Source organism: Cyprinus carpio, chromosome B10 (genome assembly GCF_018340385.1).
Source record: "Cyprinus carpio isolate SPL01 chromosome B10, ASM1834038v1, whole genome shotgun sequence".
Classification (NCBI taxonomy): domain Eukaryota; kingdom Metazoa; phylum Chordata; class Actinopteri; order Cypriniformes; family Cyprinidae; genus Cyprinus; species Cyprinus carpio.
The window spans coordinates 20233317-20256406 of record NC_056606.1 but is presented as its reverse complement, the minus strand read 5'-3'; the positions used below and the strand labels follow the sequence as shown (position 1 = coordinate 20256406).

General features: G+C 37.8%; 1 protein-coding gene across 1 annotated transcript in view; it reads right to left on the bottom strand.

Moving 5' to 3' along the window:
- Positions 1–23090, bottom strand: part of grk3 (G protein-coupled receptor kinase 3) — a 51822-nt gene that overhangs the window by 18420 nt on the left and 10312 nt on the right. Inside the window, exons 3-11 of the mRNA XM_042733119.1 lie at positions 8928–9001; positions 8568–8669; positions 7016–7090; positions 6857–6918; positions 6719–6770; positions 6526–6617; positions 6339–6438; positions 6175–6253; positions 4238–4368 (exon numbers count right to left, since the gene is read on the bottom strand). Of these exons, the coding sequence (XP_042589053.1) occupies positions 4238–4368; positions 6175–6253; positions 6339–6438; positions 6526–6617; positions 6719–6770; positions 6857–6918; positions 7016–7090; positions 8568–8669; positions 8928–9001 (767 nt within the window). The remainder of the gene's footprint in view (positions 1–4237; positions 4369–6174; positions 6254–6338; positions 6439–6525; positions 6618–6718; positions 6771–6856; positions 6919–7015; positions 7091–8567; positions 8670–8927; positions 9002–23090) is intronic.

Genomic DNA, 23090 nt, shown 5'->3' with positions numbered 1-23090 from the left:
GTACCCTTTTTTATAATGCTTTTTGAAACCTCCATTTGGCATAATAACAGCTCTGAGTTTTCTCCTATAATACCTGATGAGGTTAGAGAGCACCTGACAAGAGATCAGAGACAATTAGCAGAAGTTTGGTTTGGTGCCCTGTGACCCATTTTTGTGTTGTTTTTAAGGTTTGTTTTTGGATTATTGTCCGGTTGGAAGATCCAAACATGGCCCATTATAAGATTTCTAACAGAGTCAGTCACTTTTTGATTTTTTTTATCTGTTGGTATTTGATAGAATCGAAGATGCCATGTATCTGAACAAGATGTCCAGGACCTCCAGCAGATCCCTGTGTGCACCAAACCCATCTTGAGTGTTTATTGCTAAAAAGCAAATTTTTTTAGTTTCATCTGAAGATCCAGTTGTGTCTGACAACAGAATATGCTGGGGATTGTTTTTGGAGAGCATTTCCTTTTCTTGATTTATTTTTCTTGAAACCCTCCCAAACAACATGTGGTGTAGGTGCGGTTTGATTTTTTTTTTTTTTAAGGTTTTCTGACCCTGAGACTCAACTATTTTCTGCAATTCTCCAGCTGTGGTCCTTGGAGAGTCACTCAAACTCTCCTCCTCACCGTGGATTAGGACGATAGACACTTGTCCTCTTCCAGGCAGATTTGCGACATTTTCTGTTGATTGGAAATCTTTAATTATTCCCCTGATGGAGGAAATGGGAATTTTCACTGTTCTAACTCTTTTCTTAAAGTCACTTTCTAATTTGTGAAGCTTAAAGGGATAGTTCACCCAAATATCAAAATTATGTCATTAATGACTCACCCTCATGTTGTTCCAAACCCGTGAGACCTCCGTTCATCTTCGGAACACAGTATAAGATATTTTAGATTTAGTCCGAGAGCTTTCTGTCCCTCCACTGAGAATGTATGTACGGTATACTGTCAACGTCCAGAAAGGTAATAAAAACATCTTCAAAGTAGTCCATGTGACATTAGAGGGTCCTTTAGAATTTTTTGAAGCATCGAAAATACATTTTGGTCCAAAAATATCAAAAACTACGACTTTATTCAGCATTGACTTCTCTCCCGGGTCTGTTAGAAGCGCGTTCACAACACTGCAGTTTAGTGATATCCGGTTCGCGAACGAATCACTCGATGTAACCGGATCTTCTTGAACCAGTTCACCAAATCGAACTGAATCGTTTGAAACGGTTCGCGTCAACAATAAGCATTAATCCACAAATGACTTAAGCTGTTAGCTTTTTTAACATGGCTGACACTCCCTCTGAGTTCAAACAAACCAATATCCCGGAGTAATTCATTTACTCAAACAGTACACTGACTGAACCAAGCCAGATAACGAACGAAACATTGACTCGTTCTCGAGTCAAGAACCGTTTCTGTCGGACGCGTCCGGTTCAAGAACCGAGGAGCTGATGATACTGCGCATGCGTGAAGCAGACTGCCACACAGGGCGTCTGAACCGAACTGGTTCTTTTGTTGATTGATTCTGAACTGATTCTGTGCTAATGTTATGAGCGCGGGTAAACCGAAGGCTTGAATCAAGGGCAATCATCGCCAATGAAGTCATTACGTCGAGCGCGAAAGAACTGGTGAACCGTTTTCGGCAACCGGTTTATTGAATCAAACTCTCCGAAAGAACCGGTTCGCGGAAAACGAACAGAACTTCCCATCACTACCGGTGATCCGAAAACCGATGCAAAAATGCACGGTTCTTGACTCGAGAACGAATCAATGTTTCGTTCGTTATCTGGCTCGGTCATCAGTTCAGTCCGTGTACTGTTTGAGTAAATGAATTACTCCGGGATATTGGTTTATTTGAACTCATAGGGAGTGTCAGCCATGTTAAAAAAGTTAACAGCTTAAGTCATTTGTGGATTAATGCTTATTGTTGACGCGAACCGTTTCAAACGATTCAGTTCGATTTGGTGAACTGGTTCAAGAAGATCCGGTTACATCGAGTGATTCGTTCGCGAACCGGATGTGCTGTGAACGCGCTAATAACAGACCCGGGAAAGAAGTCAAAGCTGAATAAAGTCGTAGTTTTTGATAATTTTGGACCAAAATTTATTTTCGATGCTTCAAAAAATTCTAACGGACCCTCTGATGTCACATGGACTACTTTGAAGATGTTTTTATTTACCTTTCTGGACGTGGACAGTATACCGTACATACATTCTCAATGGAGGGACAGAAAGCTCTCGGACTAAATCTAAAATATCTTATACTGTGTTCCGAAGATGAACGGAGGTCTCACGGGTTTGGAACAACATGAGGGTGAGTCATTAATTTTGTTTTCCCTCCTATTTATACACCATTAAAAATAAATATCATTTGCTGCACATCATAAATATATTCTTTGGTTTTTATCATTGTGATGGATGATTAAGGGAATTTGGCCTTTGTTTTCCCTCCTCTTTATATTCCTGTAAAAAACGGGAAGCCATGGCTGGATAATTTCATGTTCATAATCACCCTGGCATGTTTAAAATTGTAAATATGAATGGAAATATACTTCACAGATATTTTACTCATAAGAATTTGTAGGGGTACCAATCATTTTGTCCAACGTGTATTTGAGAAAAACATTTATTTCATAATGAGATTTTCCCCCATTTTCAATTGTTTTTAGTTCAATTAAAGGTTAGATATTTGTGATTTTTTTTAAATAAAAGATCAAAATGATTAAAATTGCAGATTTATTTTCACAGCCTTCTTTGATCATATTAACCAAGGGTGCCAATAATTCTGACCACGACTGTATACACACACACTCAAATATACTCATACGTCAACCAATGAGATTTCAAAATTAAAACAAATATAATAAAATAAAACAAACACAAAAAATAAAAAATAAAAAAAATTTGACCAACCAGCCACCTAATGTCATGCAATCACAGAAAATGAGAATATACTGGGAGTTTAATATACTGGGATTTTGAACAATGAGATTTCAAAATAAAAATAAAAATGTAATATCAGGGCTCGCAAAATTTCACCATTCCTGGTAGCCCATTCTTCAGATTTTGGTAGACCAAAATTAATTGATCAAACCTGAATAAAAAGGACATCAGCTGAACTTGGACAACTGTGGACAAATCAGCATGATCAAAAACTTCTGTGTTTGCATTCTTTCTTCAAATAACAAGAGAGTAAGGGTGCTACGGATCAGACATATCAGATCATATTACGGATTTTGAGTCACAGATCATTTCTAGATCATTTCCACCATACCACAGCTAGTGGTACTAGTGGCATAACTAATAAAGTTCAAACATTTTTAAAGCCAAGTGAACTGCCAGCAATAAAATATGGGGGAACATTTTTTTTTCAAGCATATGTAAGTAAAATAGAACAAAATTACAAATACAAAGTTAATTAAACAATGTCTAACATTAGATTTTGAGCAATGAGATTTTCTATGAGCTTTAAACTACCAGTGGGTAAAAAGACCTGTGTAAAGACTATTAAAAAGCATCTCCTGTAATGTTCCAGGTAAAAAAAAAAATGGAGCATACAAGATGAGGAAAAGTGAACTGACGAACTTCATTTCTAGGTGAACTATCCCTTTAAGAGACATACTGCACTGAAAATCTTGCCATGTATTATGGCTCTCAGGAACGTTGCTCAGAGGGACAAGTTTTTCTTCTACACAAACAGCAGTGGTACTGTGGAAAAACAACAGGATCGTTCGCTCACCAAATGCGCCCCGCTCGCATGTGCAGTGTCCCGTTTCAGGAGCTTGCCAGGGAAGATCCTGCATATTCTCAGCAATCTGGCAGCGTGAAGCCCAAACATCTCACTTAAAATTGCATAATTCACAACGATCGCATAGCTGCACTCCTGCTGCTTCCACACGGAGGGTCGACAAAGTACGTGATATCCGCGGTCATCTGAATGGAAGGCTACACTCAACGTCTGGGACTGTAGGTTAACCATGACTCGCTCCATCATTTGACGTACTTTTCCGTTTAAAGACAATAAACAGTGCTGCCAAGAGAGGCAGCTCAGCCAAACTTAATAAAAATAACCTCAGACGACGACGCAGAACAGATACAAGCTTACGTTACAAAATACACAAACTTAACGGAACATTTCATTTTCCCTTTCCAGCAGCAACAGGGAATCGCAAGCACAGATCAACATGCTTTGCAGTGACAGAGGACGGTACGAACAATTCTTTCTCTGTGAAAAAGGAATGACTGGGACGGCGATGACCTTACCTTGAGGTCTCTGTAGACGACGAATCGATTGTGCATGTGTTCGAGGCCCAGTATGATCTCAGCTGCATAAAAGCGCATATCTTTCTCGCTGAAGACACCGTGCTGAGACAGGTGATAGTGAAGGTCTCCACCTGAAAGACACAAGTACAATATCAAACAATTACACAGTGTTATAAATGTATACGAGCAGTCAATAGAATATAATCACAATAAATCTCATGAATCAGTGATTTTAAACCTTTTAACTTCATTACCATTTCGGTAACACTTTACAATAAGGATCATAAGTTAACATTGGTTAACTTCATTAGTTAACATGAACAAAGAATGAACAACACATTACAACATTTATTAATCTTAGTTAATGTTAATTTCAGCATTTACTAATGTATTATTAAAATCACAAGTTGCGTTTATTAACATTAATTAATGCACTGTGAACTAACGAACAATAAACAACTGTATTTTTTAATAATTAGATTAATAAATAGTGCAATAAATGTATTGTTTATTGTTCGTTTATGTTATTTAATACATAAACTAATGTTAACAAATGACACCTTATTGTAAAGTGCTACCACTTTTTCAGTGGTAGGGAATTAAAAAAAAAAATATCTAAAAATACAGCAAAATAAAATAAACCATGAAAAAATTAAACTAAATGAAAAATATACAATTAAAAAACTAAACAAAACAAAAATAAATTAAAGAAAAAATTAAACTGAATTAAATTACATAAAGAAATGAAAGATACTGAAGAAATCCCTGAAATCCCCAACGATTCTGTTGGGAAACCTGATGATTACTTCTGGATTAAATTCAAATTTTTAATTAATGAAATTTCCCTAACAGCTTTTTTTTTTTTTTTTTTGAGCAATGACATTTATATTTAATTGCAGTTTGCAAAACACCTATCTTCTCTAATTACGTTACAAATAATAGGTCAGTTAGGGATCTTCTAGTCTACCCTGTAAGAGTAATTTGATGGAGAGACGTCACATGAACAGCCACTTCAACGTTACACATTTTTTGGGCAAATGTTTATCATACTGATATGTAGCAAGGGTTATTATTAATGGACTCATCAGTGTCCAAATGTTTTTGTAGAGTATGTTCCTCTGTTTCTGAAGACCTGTGTAAGTGATGTGACTGTATCACAAATCCAGAAGGACGTTCAGAGAAGTGGCCCACGCTGCAGCACAGATATAGGAAGTGTGAGAGTCTGAAGAGGAAGCTCCGCCCCATATTCAAACTGACATTAAGTTATAGAGGAAGGCCAAAATTAGAGCTCTAAATGGGCTTTTACAATCTTACACTGGGAGGTGTTGGCTTCGATCTGTAAGATTTAAAGATGCTCATGATATTCACACTTCAGTTCATACACTTCATGGTATTCACGTATTCAGTTCAAACTTTCAGCACAAAAATATGCTCATGCATTTAAAGCAAAACCACTGAAATTACTATGAACCAGGGTTAACATTAGCTAAAACCATAAACATTTTCGTAACTTGAAATAAAATAAATCTTAAAGAATAGAATAATTTTATTTAGAAACCCATTTAATTTCAGTTAGTTGCCAAGGCAATATTTCTCATTTTCATTTAGTTAAAGCTAAATAAACGAATAAATAATGATGAATAAATACTAAAAATTATACTTAACCAACTATACTTTATAAAAATCTGAAATCATTAACTAAAATTAAAGCTAAAAAAAAAAAAAAAAAATCTACTTCAAAACAATTTTTTTTTTAAAATAGTATTAGAATGATATGACAGAGTCCAATTTCTTTTTGTTCTTTTGGGTGGCAAAAAGTCATGCATTCGAAGTTTTAGCATTGGGCATTAAACTAAATAGTTTTAGTTCGATAAAATGCCTCATATTTTTGTAATGTGTAATCTATAGCAGGCCAAAGAGATGATGGTTGCCCTTACCATTCATCAAGTCCAGGATGAAACACAATTTATCAGGAGTGTGGAAGGCATATGTCATACACACTATGAAAGGGCAGTCCTGCAGAGAGAGAAAGAGATAGAGAGGGTCAAACAAGTGAGACAGGGATGTTAGTGTGTGGTCTGAGTTTGTATGTTTCACTCACCCCAGTGCTGACCAACGACAGCATGATTCTCTCGTTGAGCGCTAGCGTTTCTCCCTGCTTCATTTTGATTCGCTTTTTATCCAAACACTTCATGGCATACCTGAGACACACACAGTAAATGAGCAGATGCTTTTATGCAAACCCAAATTTGTCTTCTTCTTGGTTTGATCCTTACAACAGCACTTACATTTTCCCTGTGTCTGCTTTCCTGCATCCGTAAACCTCTCCAAACCCCCCTCTGCCGATAATCCGATGCACGCTGAAGTCATTCATCGTCAACTATTTGCAAAAACAAGGGCAATATTAAAGAGAACCAGTTTATAAAGGAAAACAAACAACTTACAGGTGAATAAAAACACCAAATGTAAGGAAAAACCCACATGGATGTTGAGCTCTACATTCTTCCACTGGCAAAAACGTGTGAACTTGTCACTACAGAGTGAAGTGAAAGGTTTTAAGATGTTAAAATCATTCTCATGTAATGAAAAAGTAAGTTTATTTGTAGCCGTCTGTGTCACCTTTCAATGAACTTCTGAAAGATCTTTCCTCGAAGACTGTCACAGATCTCAACTATGTATGGCTGGAAAAAGCAAAGCAAACAAATGCATCAGGATCTGTTGGGAGTCCTGCTACTTCCTAAAAACAGGTTAGATTTTATTTTGTGTTGGGGGACTTACCTGAAAGAGATTCGGAGGAACTTGTTTCTTTGCTAGGTGAGTCTGGACATGGTCTACTGCCTTCTTAGAGAAGGGCTGTGAGAAAGGAAGGTAGATTAAGTGATATTTTGCGATAAGGGAGGTCAAAACACTAAAACAACAAGAACTGTTCGCCCTGAACAAACGTCAAGTTTGACATTAGACTCTTAAGCATTCCCGGTTATCACAACATAAAACACTGTGACATAACTGCACAGGCCTTGAGTGTCCTATAAGCCATTGTGTTGGTTCACTCAGGCTTCCTGTTTCTGAAAAGCTATGACTAGAAACTGACAGAGGCTAATGGGACACTTGTTTTCTCAAAAGAAACATCCGAATGGAGTCTCCGGATCTGCAATGGACAATAAGAACCATAGTCCCTCCAGCTAGCAGCATTATAGAAACCCGTTCCTCCTATATTCCTATATTATAAAATATATATATATATTTAAAAAAAAAAAAATTTTTCTAATAATTTAAAAAATATATATTGTGTGTGTATGTGTATATATCTATAAGCACCTCACGATTCGATTATGATTTAGAGGGCTGCGATGCGATGATAAAACAATGGATCTTTTGTTTTAATACAGATTTTCTTTTTTCTCACTGTCTGACTATGAAAGCAAAGTTTCTGAAATGATCCATAATGAATTTATTTCCAAGATCTTTTATTAATAAAACAAATGAAAGTGATTTGGCAAGTTAACAACAAGGTTACAAAGAACCAATGGGAATAGAAACATGTGCCTGTAGCAGCATACTTGTAGAAAATTAACACAGACTTAAGCATAATCTGTAATATGGTTTCTCATATTTGTATTTCCAAAATATTTTAGTTTGGCTTGACACAACTTGCATAGTGTGGCTATTGTTCAGGGTCTTTCCCCCTTCAACTTCTTAGAAGCAAAATGCCTCCATACGCCAGTTAGAGTTCTGCCTTTTGCGTTCAATCAACATCAAGTTATCAATTAACATTAAAAAACAGGAAATCGTTTTTGACATTCGTGAATGGATTCAGAATTGTCCACGTCTGCATCACGATGCGTCTAAGAATAGAAATCTCCCCCCACCCTTTATTTATTTATATATATATATATATATATATATATATATATATATATATATATATATATATATATATATATATAGAATGTATATAAATGTAAAAAAAGAAAAATAGTTTTTTTTTTATATAAATATAAAATATATAAATAAAAATGTTTAAAACAAATATCATAAATAGAATAATTTTTATACACATATTACAATACTATTTATACTGATTATATTATTATATTTGTCGTTTATTTTTGCCAGGTCATCTATTAATCCAAGATAAATGGTTTATAAATAAAAACAGAAAAACAAGAAATTATCTAAATAACATGCTGTAAGTGACAAGTTTTAAAAGTAGCTGAATGCAAAATCAGCAAAGACATAATCTTTAGTATTGCTTAATAATGCAGCCCTTTGCCATATGCATGTGAAATGTCTGCTAGTGATAATTTTATTCTGCCAAATGTTCTCTTACATGTGAACATGATAGAAGCTCCTTCATAATGTACACGTCATAAATCTGTCGACTGCGAGTTAGCCTCTCTTCTTCTGAATCCAACTTCTCGTACTCTTTAATCTGAAGGGGACAAAACAAGATTATGGTCATCTCAGACACAACCCGACACTCTTTAATAGGACACATGGTGTTGTTTAGGGCAATAGAGGGGGAACAAAACTTCACGACTGAGCTGTGCCATTTAAGGTCACAACCAGAAAGAGGACAGGTCAGGTCAAACACACAACTTGGAAACTATTCAGTAAAAAACCCACACAAATGCCACAAAGACTGTCATGTTAGCAATGAAAGGACCATATAGATTTAAACCAATTTTACCTCCTCATAAAACTTCAGCTGCGGAAGGGCCTCGTCGATCTCGTTCATGCAGAAATCCTTGAACAAGAGGAAACCTGGACAACAGAGGGAGGAAAGAGAACATTTAGGTAAGGTGCGAAACAGAACGATTGATGGAAAGACTTGGCCTTTTTAGCATGCACAATACAAGAAAAATGTATTGTATATATAAAAAAACAAAGAAAACAGCAGCTATATTGAGGCCTGTCATAGTTCTTTTCATGCCAATGTAAACAAAAGTATAACCAGAGCAAATAAAAGAAAGAGACAGCTCAAACAGCAGCTGTACCACCATGAATAAATAGAATATGATTAGCTTTGAAGAGGGAAGCTGTTCCAACAAAGCAGCATTTTCATAATCAAATCAATATCACACAGTGAAGGAAATACAAGAAAGACCACAAGCGATATATATTTTATGGAAATTCATCGTAAACATGCATTCATCCTTGCAAAGACACTTTCTAGGTTGATTTATTGTGAAAATAACGACATAATAAAAAGGCTTTTATGTAAAACAATTTAACTTTATCCTCTTTTGGATGAAATATGACGCAAACCTGCATCAGTGAGAGATGATAACAACCTAACCAGTGGACCGCGGATTAGTTACTGTTGAGAAGATTATCCTTAAATCACGGGACAGACACCACTCTCCTAATTCAGAAAATCCTCCATCAGACGGCCACCTTGACCTTTCATTACACTAGATCCCACCAGCTACAGCATTTCCTTTCTCATCTTCAATTTGTTTGCTTTTCAACGAAGCACAGAGGGAGAAGATCAGCACAGACAGCAAAGTTGAGACTGTTCCCATAGCAACAATAATGGGCCACCATCATGAGCGGAAGGGACGGACCTCGGCTGCACATCTCAGCGCTTGATCGGCCGGACGCACAGACAAACAGAGGGTAAAAGTCAGTGGATGAAATACAATTCAAGGGTGTCAAGGAGTGATATGGTCTTTGCAAGTGATGTAAATGGAGCTGATTAAAGGATGACAGGAGGAAGAAAAGCTGTTCTAGTGGCTTGGCGTGACTGTTCCAGCGCTGGGCGCTGAGATCTGAGAGCGGGGCTGCTTCTGATACCTGCAGCATTAGTGCGAGCTGATTACTGCTGTTAAAATAGGAGGGTAATGCAGGCGTTAATTGGATCACAGCGGAATTATCTTTGGGAGATTAAAAGCAAAAAATAAACACCACAAACATGATGCTGCAGGGCAGCTGAAGCACAAATTCTACACCTATTCTTTTTAAATAAAAAATTAAAATTACATTGTTTTAAAATGACATTTTCACCAAAACATTACAACACCAGAGGTCGACCAATTGATCTGCCGGCCGATTAATCTGGCCGATTTTTGGCATTTTATAATTGAACTGCATCGACCGATTTATAGGCAGGCGCATCTGCGGGCAGCTAAGCCTTGTTGCAGAATGCCATACCGGAGAATCTCTCTCTTTCTGGCTGCGTGAGACGGAGCAGCTCACACTCTGCAGCCGTGCCTTTTTCACATTCAGCTTCAGCTAACGATGGCAGGCCAAAACAGACCGTTTGGAAAGCGTAATTACGTTTTACCCTACTAGACTTGATACCGATCATGCTTATATTCATAAGTGCAACAAGTCATTTGCATGTGAAAGTAGAAACACATGCAATTTAGACGAAACTTCTGGGCTGACAATAGTCTCCACGATGTCATCACTCGTGAGCTGCAGGCTGTGTAATTTGAGTGAACTCTTTCATTTTTGTTATCACTATGGCCATTTGACAGAAGTGTCTAGTGTTTCCCATACATTGAGTTATTTGTGGCAGTTCATCACAATATCAAAACTAACCACCACAAATAGATTTTCCAAAAGACTTATATTTCCTTGAATAAACTGAGCACTGTACGTTTCAAAATTAAAATGCAGCGCGGGTGTTTTTATATAAATGTACCTTTGAAAAGAAACGAGCGTCTTCAGAAAAGCTTCGATATCATTTTAATGTCATCTTTCCTGTAATGCCTGATAAAGTAGGCTTATTTGATTACAGCCGTTACCGGGGAAACCGCTATATCTCCCGCTCCAGCAGCACCTCCTGCTGGCAGAGAATGAATTTGCATTTGCAAGACTGCGGGAAACTCTGGTGTGTGTCAGCAAACATAAAGAAAAAGGCATGCTTCAGTTTTGACAAGGTGCTTAAGTATTGAGCCATGTATTATTACTATGAATTAGGCTACTACTTCTACTACTATTACCATCTTGTGCTTTGTCATTTGCTATACACAAGCTCTCTTTCACGAGATGAAGGGGGAAAAAAGAAAAAGAAAATCGGCCAAAGAAATCAGCATCATATATCGGCCAATCGGCTGCCCTGATTTCTAAATATCGGCATCGGCCATAGAAACACCCATATCGGTAAATGTGAAAGCTGAATAAATAAGCTTTCCATTGATGTATGGTTTGTTAGATACAACTATTTGAAAATCTGGAATCTGAGGGTGCAAAAAAATCTTAATATTGAGAAAATCGCCTTTAAAGTGCATCTTACTAATCAAAAATTAAGTTTCGATATGTTTACAGTAGGAAATTTACAAAATTTCTACATGGAACATGATTTTTACTTAATATTCTCATGATTTTTGGCATAAAAGAAAAATCTAAAATTTTGACCCATACAATGTATTTTTGGCTATTGCTAAAACTATACCCCAGCGACTTAAGACTGCTTTTGTGGTCAAGGGTAACATATATTATATAAACTAGAAAACATTTTTGTGTAGAGATGCACCAGTCAGCTGGCAATCAATCAAACACGAGATCAACAACCAACTTTGTGTTTTATACCCCCCAACAAAAAAACCGAACAATCAACAAAAACACATTTAAAAAATATATAAAAATATATATATTATTTTTTTCTTTATATATATATATATATATATATATTATTTTTTTCTAAATATTTAAATATTTAAATATATAATAAAATACAATAAGCAACGTCATCCTCTCCACAAGCAACTGCAAACTTCAGATCTGAAAAAAAGCTACTTTATGCAATCCAGTCAACACACAATGGATAAAGTCAAGTCTTATCCTGCTGTTTTCATAAATCTGTTGTATTAAGGAAGTAAAATGGGCTGTGCACAAACCGATAAGCATTTAGAGAAAAATAATACAACAAACAGCCAAAATGATATGAAGCATTATTGACATTAAGGTGACAACGGTGTAGTATTATATTGTGATACTTCATTCTCACTCAGTTCCTCCTTCAGTGTCTGTCTATCGGATTTTTTGCCCATTTTTGCAAGCTTAATCAGCTTGAAAAGTGCTCGCACACCTCTCAACAAATAGCCACATGATTTGAGGTATAATTCATGTCCGTACCACAATCAGACCTCTGAAGTATGAGCAATAGTTGTAGCAATACTAATAAGTGCCTCTCAAAAACATTGCTTTCTCCACTCAGTATCTTCCCTGCAGTCCTCTTCCTCCTCTCTGTTATCTCTCGGACACTCATCTTTTGTCTTCCTCCTTTTCCTGCCGCCAGCAGTGTGGAGTCAGAAGGTCTCATATAGACCATCCAGAAAGAAATAAACCCAGCAGCTGGTGACATGGACACAGATGTATGGAAACACAGTCATTGATCACAATGTAAACATATTGATCAGATAGTGGTCATATAAATGAGAACAAAGATGCACAAAGACAAGAAAACAACAGGCTTGTGGAAGGTAAAAAGTGGTTTAAAAACTAGCAGTTCAGCTGTAAATGCTGAATCAGCCACATATAAACATCATGTTGACTGCACATCAACTGAAATTGCAGATGAAATAGTGTAATTCAAGGTTTCCTCATCCTTATCTTCTGAGCAGGAATGATGAAGTGAGCAGGAGTGATAGAAATAAAAAGGATGCCAACCTTTGGCGTCACATAGTTAATGGATTACCCTTAATCGCACTTTGAATGCACAAAGTGATCTCTCTTGATTGCAGGATTCTCACTCGAGCCCAAGTACAGGTGGGGTTAGCCTGCTGACGGACAACTCAGTGTGTGCTTCCTCTTGAAGCAGAGGAGATCTGGGAGGACTGTCATTGAATCAAAAACTCATCAGTGCAATAATCCAGTAGAAATCCATTGACAGCCCCTCTGAATACAGCTGGGGAATAATTACATGTAGGCCTGGAATCTGCACTGTTTTTTCTCCACATTGTTGATTCAAAGTCAACAAAAAAAAAAAACCAAAAAACAACATACCAACCATCAAACTAAACATAAAATATAGTAAAAACATAAATGCTTAGAAATATATATTTGTATAACACATACCCAAATATACTAAAATAAATATGATATTTAATAGGTATTCAAATGTCTGTTTAAAGGGGTCATATGAAGCGATTTCATTTTTTCCTTTCTCTTTGGACTGTTACAAGCTCTTGGTGCATAAAGAAGATCTGTAAAGTTGCAAAGACTAAAGTCTCAAATCCAAAGAGATATTCTTTATAAAAAGTTAAGACTTGTCCACACCCTCCTAAAACGTCTCATTCTAACACGCCCCCACATGTCTACGTCACGATGTGGGAAGATTTGCATAATGCCTAACAAATGTTCACGCAAAGAAAGAAGGTGTAGCTTTTATTCTCGCTGTTGCCACGGCCCTGTTGTGGAAAAAAAAAAGTTTGAAAATAAATAGCCTATTAAAATCTAAATATTTAAGTATTTGGCACTGTGATGAACACCATAGCGAATACACAAATCTGAATGGCTATTTAAAATTATTGTTTTGGAAAGTAGGGCAGCTGCTTTATTTATAGGGTTTCCAGGGTAAGGGCTGCATTTTCTGCAGTTTAGCACCATCTGCTGTCAGAGAGTGAATGTGCTTTCATGCAGCGCGTCTCTCACGTGTTCCCCCATGTGCACGTTTCTTTCAAGCAGCATACAGCGGCGTTGTGCATTTTGACCAGTTGATGGGAATAGTATTCTTAAAATGTATTCCAAATCCAAGAGTAGGCATCACAGTATGGTAAGGGGCGTAACATTTCCGTCACACGCTTGAGGCATTCAGCCAATCACAATGCACTGGATAGCTGGCCAATCAGCATACACCTCTCTTTTTAGAACTATGAGCTTTCTAAAAATCGACGTGTTTCAGAAAGGCGGGGCATAGAGGGGCAACGATAAATGTACATTATGTGGAAAATAATGTGTTTTCTGGAACCTTAAACTGCATAAACACATTGCATTACACCAAATACACAAAATAATGTTCTTTTTACCAATGTCATATGACCCCTTTAAAAAACAAATGCATATTATAGGGTTTGACTTTCTAACAACTACTACAGACCTAAATGGACAAAATTTGCATCCTCTCCACAACTTCAGGTCTAAAATGTCTACTTTTCATAATCCAATCAACACACAACAGATAAAGTCAACTCTTGCCCTACTATTCTCATAAATCCATCCTATTAAAGAAAGAAAAAAGGCTGTGGACATCGAATCATACTGACTTCACTGTAGCTCAAAAACTACTCTAATGTACTCTGAATGCAATGCACTAGATAAAAGCATCTGGCCAATGCATAAAATGTAACATGAAGATAACATGAAGTAGCTGAGAGTGCTACACCCTCATTAGCAGCTGAAAGCATTATCAAATGAGCCTAAAGGCAAAACAAACATCAAAGAGACAATTAGAAGTTTGTGTATGACAGGTGTTTTAATTCTACAAAAATTTATACGGAATTCTGAAAGTGTAAATTCCATGCATCTGAAGTTATACAAAGGTCTGACTTTCTCAACACTTGTTTGCCAGAACTGATTCTGTCTTTTTCACCAGCCACCATCGAGATGTGGGCCTCTGTGAGAGGAGGGGAGGAGCGTTCACATGCGCATGCAAGTGCACAGGCCAACACTAACCACACTGCCCACGCACAGCCCAAAAACACAAGGAAATACATTAGAGTTTACTGTGGGCCATCGCAAAGGGAAACCACCACCATTTCCTGGGCAGTTTAGTAGGCCAGGTTAATGTGTCTTTATTTTACAATACTTTGCCAACAATGTGAGTGTCTTAGCGATATTTACAAGGCAGGTGAAGATGGAAGATGGAAAATCAGACAGCCCATTAAATACACACGAGCACACAAAGACACATAGCCACAAGCAGCCACAGTGCAGACTCAGCAAACAAGTATATGTTTATTTTAGGCCGAAACTGTCATGACTCCATTTCACACACGCCCTCATCTTCTCTTATTCTGTCACAAACACTTCCCTATGCATAGTTTCAATATCAGCGACAGTGTGGAAGGAGGCGGGAAGTGAAAAGACGCCGTACTCATGCCGGGCCGAATGGAGAGTGGGCTTGAGACTCTCAGCCAGAGCTTCTGTTCAGGTTCAAGTCCAGTGACAGATCCTTCTAGTCTTGAGCATCATGACTATATACACAATGAATCAGACCAAAAGGCACTGCACATGTCGTGTTGAGCAGTGGCCAGATTTTAAAAGTGCAGGAAACTGAATTTTCTCCCCTGATAAAGTGCTGAAGAGTGTAGTTTCTGAGGCAGAGCATTGAAAATAATAATTGTTGCCAAACAAGTTTTCACCCATATGCCAAACAAATAGTTACATACTTGCTTTTTTTTTGGAAAAATTCAATCTACAAAAGACCTAAAGGGACAGTTCACTCAAATATGAAAGTTTGGTCATCATTTCCTTATGTCATTCCAAACCGTTTTAGATTTTTTCCCCCTGTGGAACGCAAAAGATATTTTGAAGATGTTACTTTTTTGTCCATACAGTGAAAATCATTTGGGTCCAAAATTGGACCCCACTGACTTTCACTGTATATATTAAAAAAAACTACACACACACAAAAAAAAAACCCTGATACATTTTTCCAAATATCTTTTGTGTTCTACAAAAATGGAAAGCAATGCAGGTTTGGAATTACATGAGGGTGAGTAAATGATGAGAATTATACATTTTGAGTAAACTATGCCTTTAGTATGCAAAGACAACTATTATCATTTGACAAATACACTTCAGCTTTAAAAAAAAAAAAAAATCTAAATAGTGAATGTGCATAGCAAGCGTGTCACTCTCTAATCTAATAAAAATGCTAGCGCAAAAAAAGCGAAATGGCAGCCACTCATTAAACTCCGATCACTTCCAAGCTGTAAAGACACAGAAAACAAACTTTGCTTTCTTCCTGCTAAAAGTAATAATAACCAAGGTGGCGGATGTGGCTTCCCTGATGTCATTGCATCAAAGTGCAAGATGATGCAACTTTCCTTTCTGCCTAACGTGACAGTCTCCAAACAGGTTATTTGCCATCTGTCATTTAACACAAACCTTTCATCCAAAGGCCCACATCACAACTAGCTGCCGCTGTTGCTACTGCTTATTTGAATGAAGCAATATCAACTTAAGGTTCATTTTCCCTGGTCCAAGACTTGGCATTCTGAATGCATTACTTCTTCATCTGGATGCCAAAACATCTACCGCACCGCGGGAGAATCCCATGGTGGAGCAACTTGGAGCAGAAGATTGCTCTTTTGGAAGCTGTGGCTCGTTCTTCAAACTGTCATCTCACAACGTCAAACAGGCAGGATTGGCAAACTGCCATGCACACAAGGAAGGTCACAAGCTTAATTTGAAAAGCAGCAAACATCTCTGGCTGCATATTGACAAGTGTGTGGCTCTTAAACCTGTCATTCAAACTCTCAGAGAGTCAACAGGATGTTCAGTATCACAGGATCAAACCTGCCGGATCTGATTGGTAAAACTGGTAGTAAGAAGAGAGCCAAAGAGCCATGTCACACGGCTAAAATAAACAGCAATTACAGGGCAAAGATGCATGCACAGATACAGCCTGTGTCTGCCTGGGAAAATAAGTGTACACCAGACCACAGTTTGTAAAAACCCACAAGGGCCCTCTGCCAAAACTGGACAGAGGACGAGAGACTGCGGCAGAGAGACAAAAGAGAAAAACAGCCCGAAATGATTAGAGAACTACACAGCATGGTGACCGGCCAAGAGACAATGACTCTGTGAGAGAACGCCTGCAGTCACAGCATATAATAGAGCCGTTCTCGATGCTTATGTGGACCAGGCCCAACTGGAGCTGTTTGGATATGAATCAACCCAAAACACAGTAGGGATGTTCATTTTGGTCATCCAGACTGCTTGAGTACCCCGCAGATAAATACACTGATTTTTTTTTTTTTTTTTCTGAATATAAAAAAAATGAATCAAGTGTATGTCATTATACTTTAACACTATATCTCAAATGTTGAATAGTCAATTTTTAACTAGATTTGGGTGCATTTTGGTATTAAAAGAACGGTAAGGTTTAGGGTTTAATTCATTAAAATTAGTTAATGCCTTAAGTATCACAAACTAAGAATAAACAAGGATTTTTAACAGCATTTATAAATCTGCATTAATGTAACTATTGTTCAATGTTAATTCATGTACTTCATGATAAAGGTATTAGTATGCTACCATTCAGTCAAGTCACGTCTCATCAAAGCTGAATTTACTTAATTAAAAATACAGTAAAACAGAACTCTTCTCTACAGGAATAACCTATAATTTAAAATGTATTTTATTCCTTTGATGTAAAGCTGAACTTTCTGCATCATTACTCCAGTCTTCAGTGTCACATGATCCTTCAGAAATCATTCTAATATTTTGATTTACTGTTCAAGAAACATTTTAATATTATCAATGCTGAAAACAATCTTGCTTCTTAATATTTTTGTGGAAACCGGGATAAAAAAATTTTCATAGAGTTTCTTTGTAACAAAGATTTTTCTGATTTCACTCCACATCTAAAATAGATAGCTTTCACTAACTTGAAATTTATGCGATGTTGCCATAGAATTTGGCAGAAAGAAAACAGGCAGGTTTGGAAATACCAAATCTCCAGAGCCTCTCCCAGCGGTCCACGCAGCAATGGGAAGAGACAAGCAGCCTTCAAATTTAAAACCTGGCTTTGGTCTATACTCAAAGACCGGCCTGCCTCCACAATCCAGCCTTTATTTTTGGACTGTCACTGCACGTGAGCAACACATATACAAGGTCAAAGAAGACCTTGAATTCACATCAAGTACATTATGTTTTGACTGAATGAGAATGTAAAAATGAAGCCGATAACAGACACTGCACACTTCAAAACTAATATTACCAGGTCATTTTATTCACTGACCCCAGTCACTCTGCATTTTCTAAAAGTGTCCCTCAAGCTACGTGATTTGACCATCCCTGGTGTAGGGACAGAGAGAGGGCGAGTGGGGTGGAAATAATGACATTGACTGGCCAATTAATTCTCCAAATCCCAGAGCAATTAACAGAGGCTGGTGGATCAAACAACTGTCAATTATTGCAATGCTAGTGCACACATGCGCACGTTTGCATGAACTCACTCACACACAAACACATCTGGGCACAGACGGTCTGACTCACTCACAAAGGACACACATCGATATGTTTCACTCTCATTATACACAAAGGTCAACCATGCATCTAAATACACTGAAAATGAAACCTAAACCGTTAACGGTCATTGATCAATCCGACCAATCAGAGCTCGCAGCCTCCGGCCAGGAAGAGGATGGGTGTAATTATCCAAACATATGAGTGAATAATCTTTTAGGGACTTTTTTTTTTTTTTTTTGCTTTGTTTGAATGGAAATCATCTATTTCCTTCTTTAATTCATCCTTTATTTTCATTTTCCCGGTCGTCAAGCATACATGGGATATCTTCGGCGTTCCCATGGCAACAGCAGTTGCTAGGCAACACAAAACTCTCAAACATCCATTCCAGAACTCTGACAGATGGAACGAGAGAGAGAGAAAGGGAGATGTGAATGAGGGAGGAGGGGTGGACAGGGAGAACACAAATGAAGAAAGCAGGAGGAGGGCAGATAGAGGAATAACATCATAACAACAGATCGGGAGATCCATAGGAGCTGTGAACGCCTCACTCGGGCATCAAAGCAATGAGACGCATACAGCAGAATAAACTGCAGCCAACCAACGAAAAAAGATGGTGGAGATATGAGGATGGTTTTATGATGCATGTGCTCAGGGACGGTGTGTGCTGTGTCCTTTGACAGCTCTAGTCTGTCATCGTGAAACCATAAAGACGAAAAAGAGGGAGGTGGGGCCTGCATGATAAGTGATGTTTGGGCCATGAAATGAAGAGACTGGTCATTTGGTTGCGTTTCATAAATACACTGAATCACAGCAGAACAGTCGTGGCTATTGGTGGTATTTCGCCTAACGGGACAAATGAAAAGATAAAAAAATATATATATTCATGACTTTGTACATTTCCTACCATAAATATATCAAAACTTCATTTTTGATTAGTAATATGCATTGCTAAGAACTTCAATTAGACAACTTTAAAGGCCATTTTCTCAATATTTAGATTCTTTGCATCCTCAGATTCCAGATTTTCAAATAGCTGTATCTCGGCCATATGACGTTTATAAGCCATATGATGTAGAAATCTCAATTTGACAAAAGTGACGTGACATGTGGCCAAGTATGGTGACCCATACTTGGATTTAGTGCTCTACATTTATCCCATCCAAAGTGCACACACACAGCAGTGAACACACACACTGTGAACACACACCCGGAGCAGTGGCAGCCATTTTTGCTGCGGCACCCGGGAGCAGTTGGCGGTTCGGTGCCTTACTCAAGGGCACCTCAGTCGTGGTACTGAAGGTGGGAGAGAGCGATGTACATTCACTCCCCCCACCGACAATCCCTGCCGGTACGAGACTCGAACCCGCAACCTTTGGGTTATGAGTCCGACTCTCTGACCATTAGGCCACGACTTCCCCAGGCCATGACTAGACCACAAAACCGGTCAAAATTGACCCTTATGACCGGTTTTGTGGTCTAGAGTCACAAATGGCTTTTTTGAATAATATGAGGAGTAAATGATGAAGAGAATGAAGAAAGTTCACTTTTCAGTGAACTACTCCTTGAACATCTACATCTCTGGTCTCCTTGTTAATGTTTGAGCAGTAGCACTGCAGCAACATAACATTTAGTTTCTGTGCAGGGTTCAAGACCTTGTTCCAAAAATTCCGCTGGCTGCAATAAAATGAAATTGATGTCACCTGCCACAAAGTGAAGCATGCTAACAAGAAAAAGAGCAAAAGGAGAAGAAAGGGAGTGCAAACAAGAGCGAATTGCACTGCAGTGCAGCCTCTGTATCATAGACCAACATCGCAGACCAATAAATTATGTGTCATGAAGAGGGGGGATGGAGAGACATCATTATCAGCTCAAAACTTGCTGTCAAACTGTCTCTTTCTGCGCAGATACATGCAAACAGGCATGCAGGCACCAGTTCTCCAATGTCGTTCAGCTAAACAGGGCTATTCATCTTCGCCCTGAGCTGCCCTGCATTATTTATTACAGTCAGTCGTGACTTCCCAGACAGGACGAAGATTTAATAAAAGGCAACAATGCAACAAGCTTATCGATCTGCAGAGCATGCAAGATCATGACTGTGTAGGTCATGGAAGAGTTTGGGCAAACTGGCTTTAGTTTAACCAGTGAGGTTAGAGAGAGAGCAATGGTAGCTGTGAAATGCTACGCATGTCTGGCACAATCAAAGGAGGAACATGAAGCTTTTTCTCCCACTGCGCCAGACAGTTATTGGTCACATGGCTGTTAACCATTTCAAAGCTTACAATGCTGGGAAAAATTCATTTAACATGATCAATGTTAACTTGGGTATTAAACTTCGGCACATGATACTTTTAACCGTGTGGATTGCTAAGAAGAAAAAAATATCACTGACTTGGAAAAACAATCCTCTTGCTCCATATTTCAATATTTACGAAAGCTTCTCATATTATAACATGTATAGACAGCATTATCTAGACCATTTCAGATGTTCCAGTAAATAGAGTTCTTCCGCCAATAAAATCGGACATCCAATGCTCAGTTTTTCCATGCAAACGTCTTCATGGCTGTGACTGTCAAACCTAATTATATCAATGGAGGAGGATGGCATTTTCCTCTGTCATTCTGGGCCGACAGACACCACTGAGCCTGAGCTTTTCATCCTTGTGTTGCTCTCTACATCTCCTCCTGCTAAGCTAGATTTGTTTCTATTAATTTCTCATGCAATTTTAATGGTAAAAGCTACTTGTTGATCCCTATTAGGTCTCATATGATCACAGCGAGTGTAGGGTCTTCATAGTGGGAAGCATGAAGGAGTTTCATATTCATATTCAAGCAATAAATCAAGGCGGCCTACTAAAAAGAAACTAAACGTATGAGAAACCATGCAACTTTAGCTTTTTTTTTTTAGCACATCATGATCATATGCACGTCATCAAAAACAACAAAAATAGATCAATAGATTGCAGCTATCGCAACCTAAAAGAAAAGGCCAGCAGTAATGTATATCGTTACATCATGCAACATCATTTTGCTTCATCGAATAAACATGAAATGCTACAGCAACTAGGGTTAAAAGACAAAGACAGAAGGGAAGCATTTGATTATGCAACCATCATTATCTCCTTCACTGGTCAGATGCAAAACAGAGACATTTGTCATTCAAATTCAGTATGTGAACTAGCGGCACCACAGCAGTGAACTTTGGTTTCCTGCTTCACATCTCTCTTTAGAGAGGACCTGAAATATTTGCAAGCTTCAGATATTTGCATTAGTGAAAATCCTTCTTTCACTTAATTAATGTGTTGTTTAGACTCATCAACATGTCACATGCATAGTGGCTTAGCTTCCCTGTTAAGATCACGAACAGGTTTCCCACTCAAATAGGCCATTTGTTTATATGTGCATAACATTTTGTAACAGTGACTCATTTTATACTACAGTTACACTTTTGTAACAACACTGACAGTCTAAACCATGCAGCCTATGAAAACATAAATAAGAACACATAAATATGACCACTTGCTACTATTTTCTGCATTTCAGAATAGATTCTTAACTACAAGAGGTGCATCCTGGAATGCTTTTCAAACAGTACTGAAGAAGTTCACATGCAAGTAAGACACTTGTCGACTCCTTTTCCTTCACTTTTTCCATCTGATCCAACACCAGGCATACTTATATGGGAACAATAATAGACCTGTATTATAATGTCTTTAAACAGGTGATTTAGGTAGTTCAGTGCACAATGGCCTACAACTACTCTAAGAACTTTAGAAGACAAACCATTAAAGGAAAACGCCACCGTTTTTCCATATTCCACTATGTTCTTCCCTCAACTTAGACGAGTTGATACGTACCTCTCCCGTCTCAGTGCGGGCACTCAATCACTGTAATGCACAGCGCCACTATGCTAGCATTTAGCTTAGCACCATTCATTCCTTAGGATCCAAACAGGGATGAATTTATGGTCTATTAATGGTCACATGACATGCAGATAAACAAATACAACATTTATTTTACATTTTTCTGATTTAAAGCAGTGGTGCCCAACCCTGCTCCTTGCGATCGATTGTCCTGTAAAGTTCAGCTCCAATCCTAATCAAACACACCTGAAGCAGTTAATTAAAGGCCTTCAGGATCACTCAAATTAAAGGCAGGTGTGTTTGATTAGGGTTAGAACTAAACTTTGCAGGACAGTTGATCGCCAGGAGTAGGGTTGGGCACCCCTGATTTGAATGAGTAATATACCCAACATTTAACATTTATTGACTCTCAGGCCATTTAAGATGAGTTTATTTCTTCAACCAAATAGATTTGGAGAAATTTAGCATTACATCACTTGCTCAGCAATGGACCCTCTGCAGTAAATATCATCAAAATTCGAATTCAAATTTAAAAGGCATAATTTCAGTTGGGGGAAAAAAAGCTTTTAGCTTCTCTCCTGAGGTCACAAGAGGGCACATTGAGCAAAATATTATGCACGTTTCTTCAAAGTGTAATAAAATAACACGACTATCTTTGAAAGAAGTGCATAATGTTTAAAATAATGTTTATAAACAATATATAATTAATAAAGTTGCTTAAACAATTAGAAAGAGAAACAAATACAAAGGACCAAAAACCAATCACAGAAGTAGGCTACTTTCTTCATTTACAAACATCAGATACAGTGGGATGCAGAAAAACCGCCATAAAGTCTTGAGACATG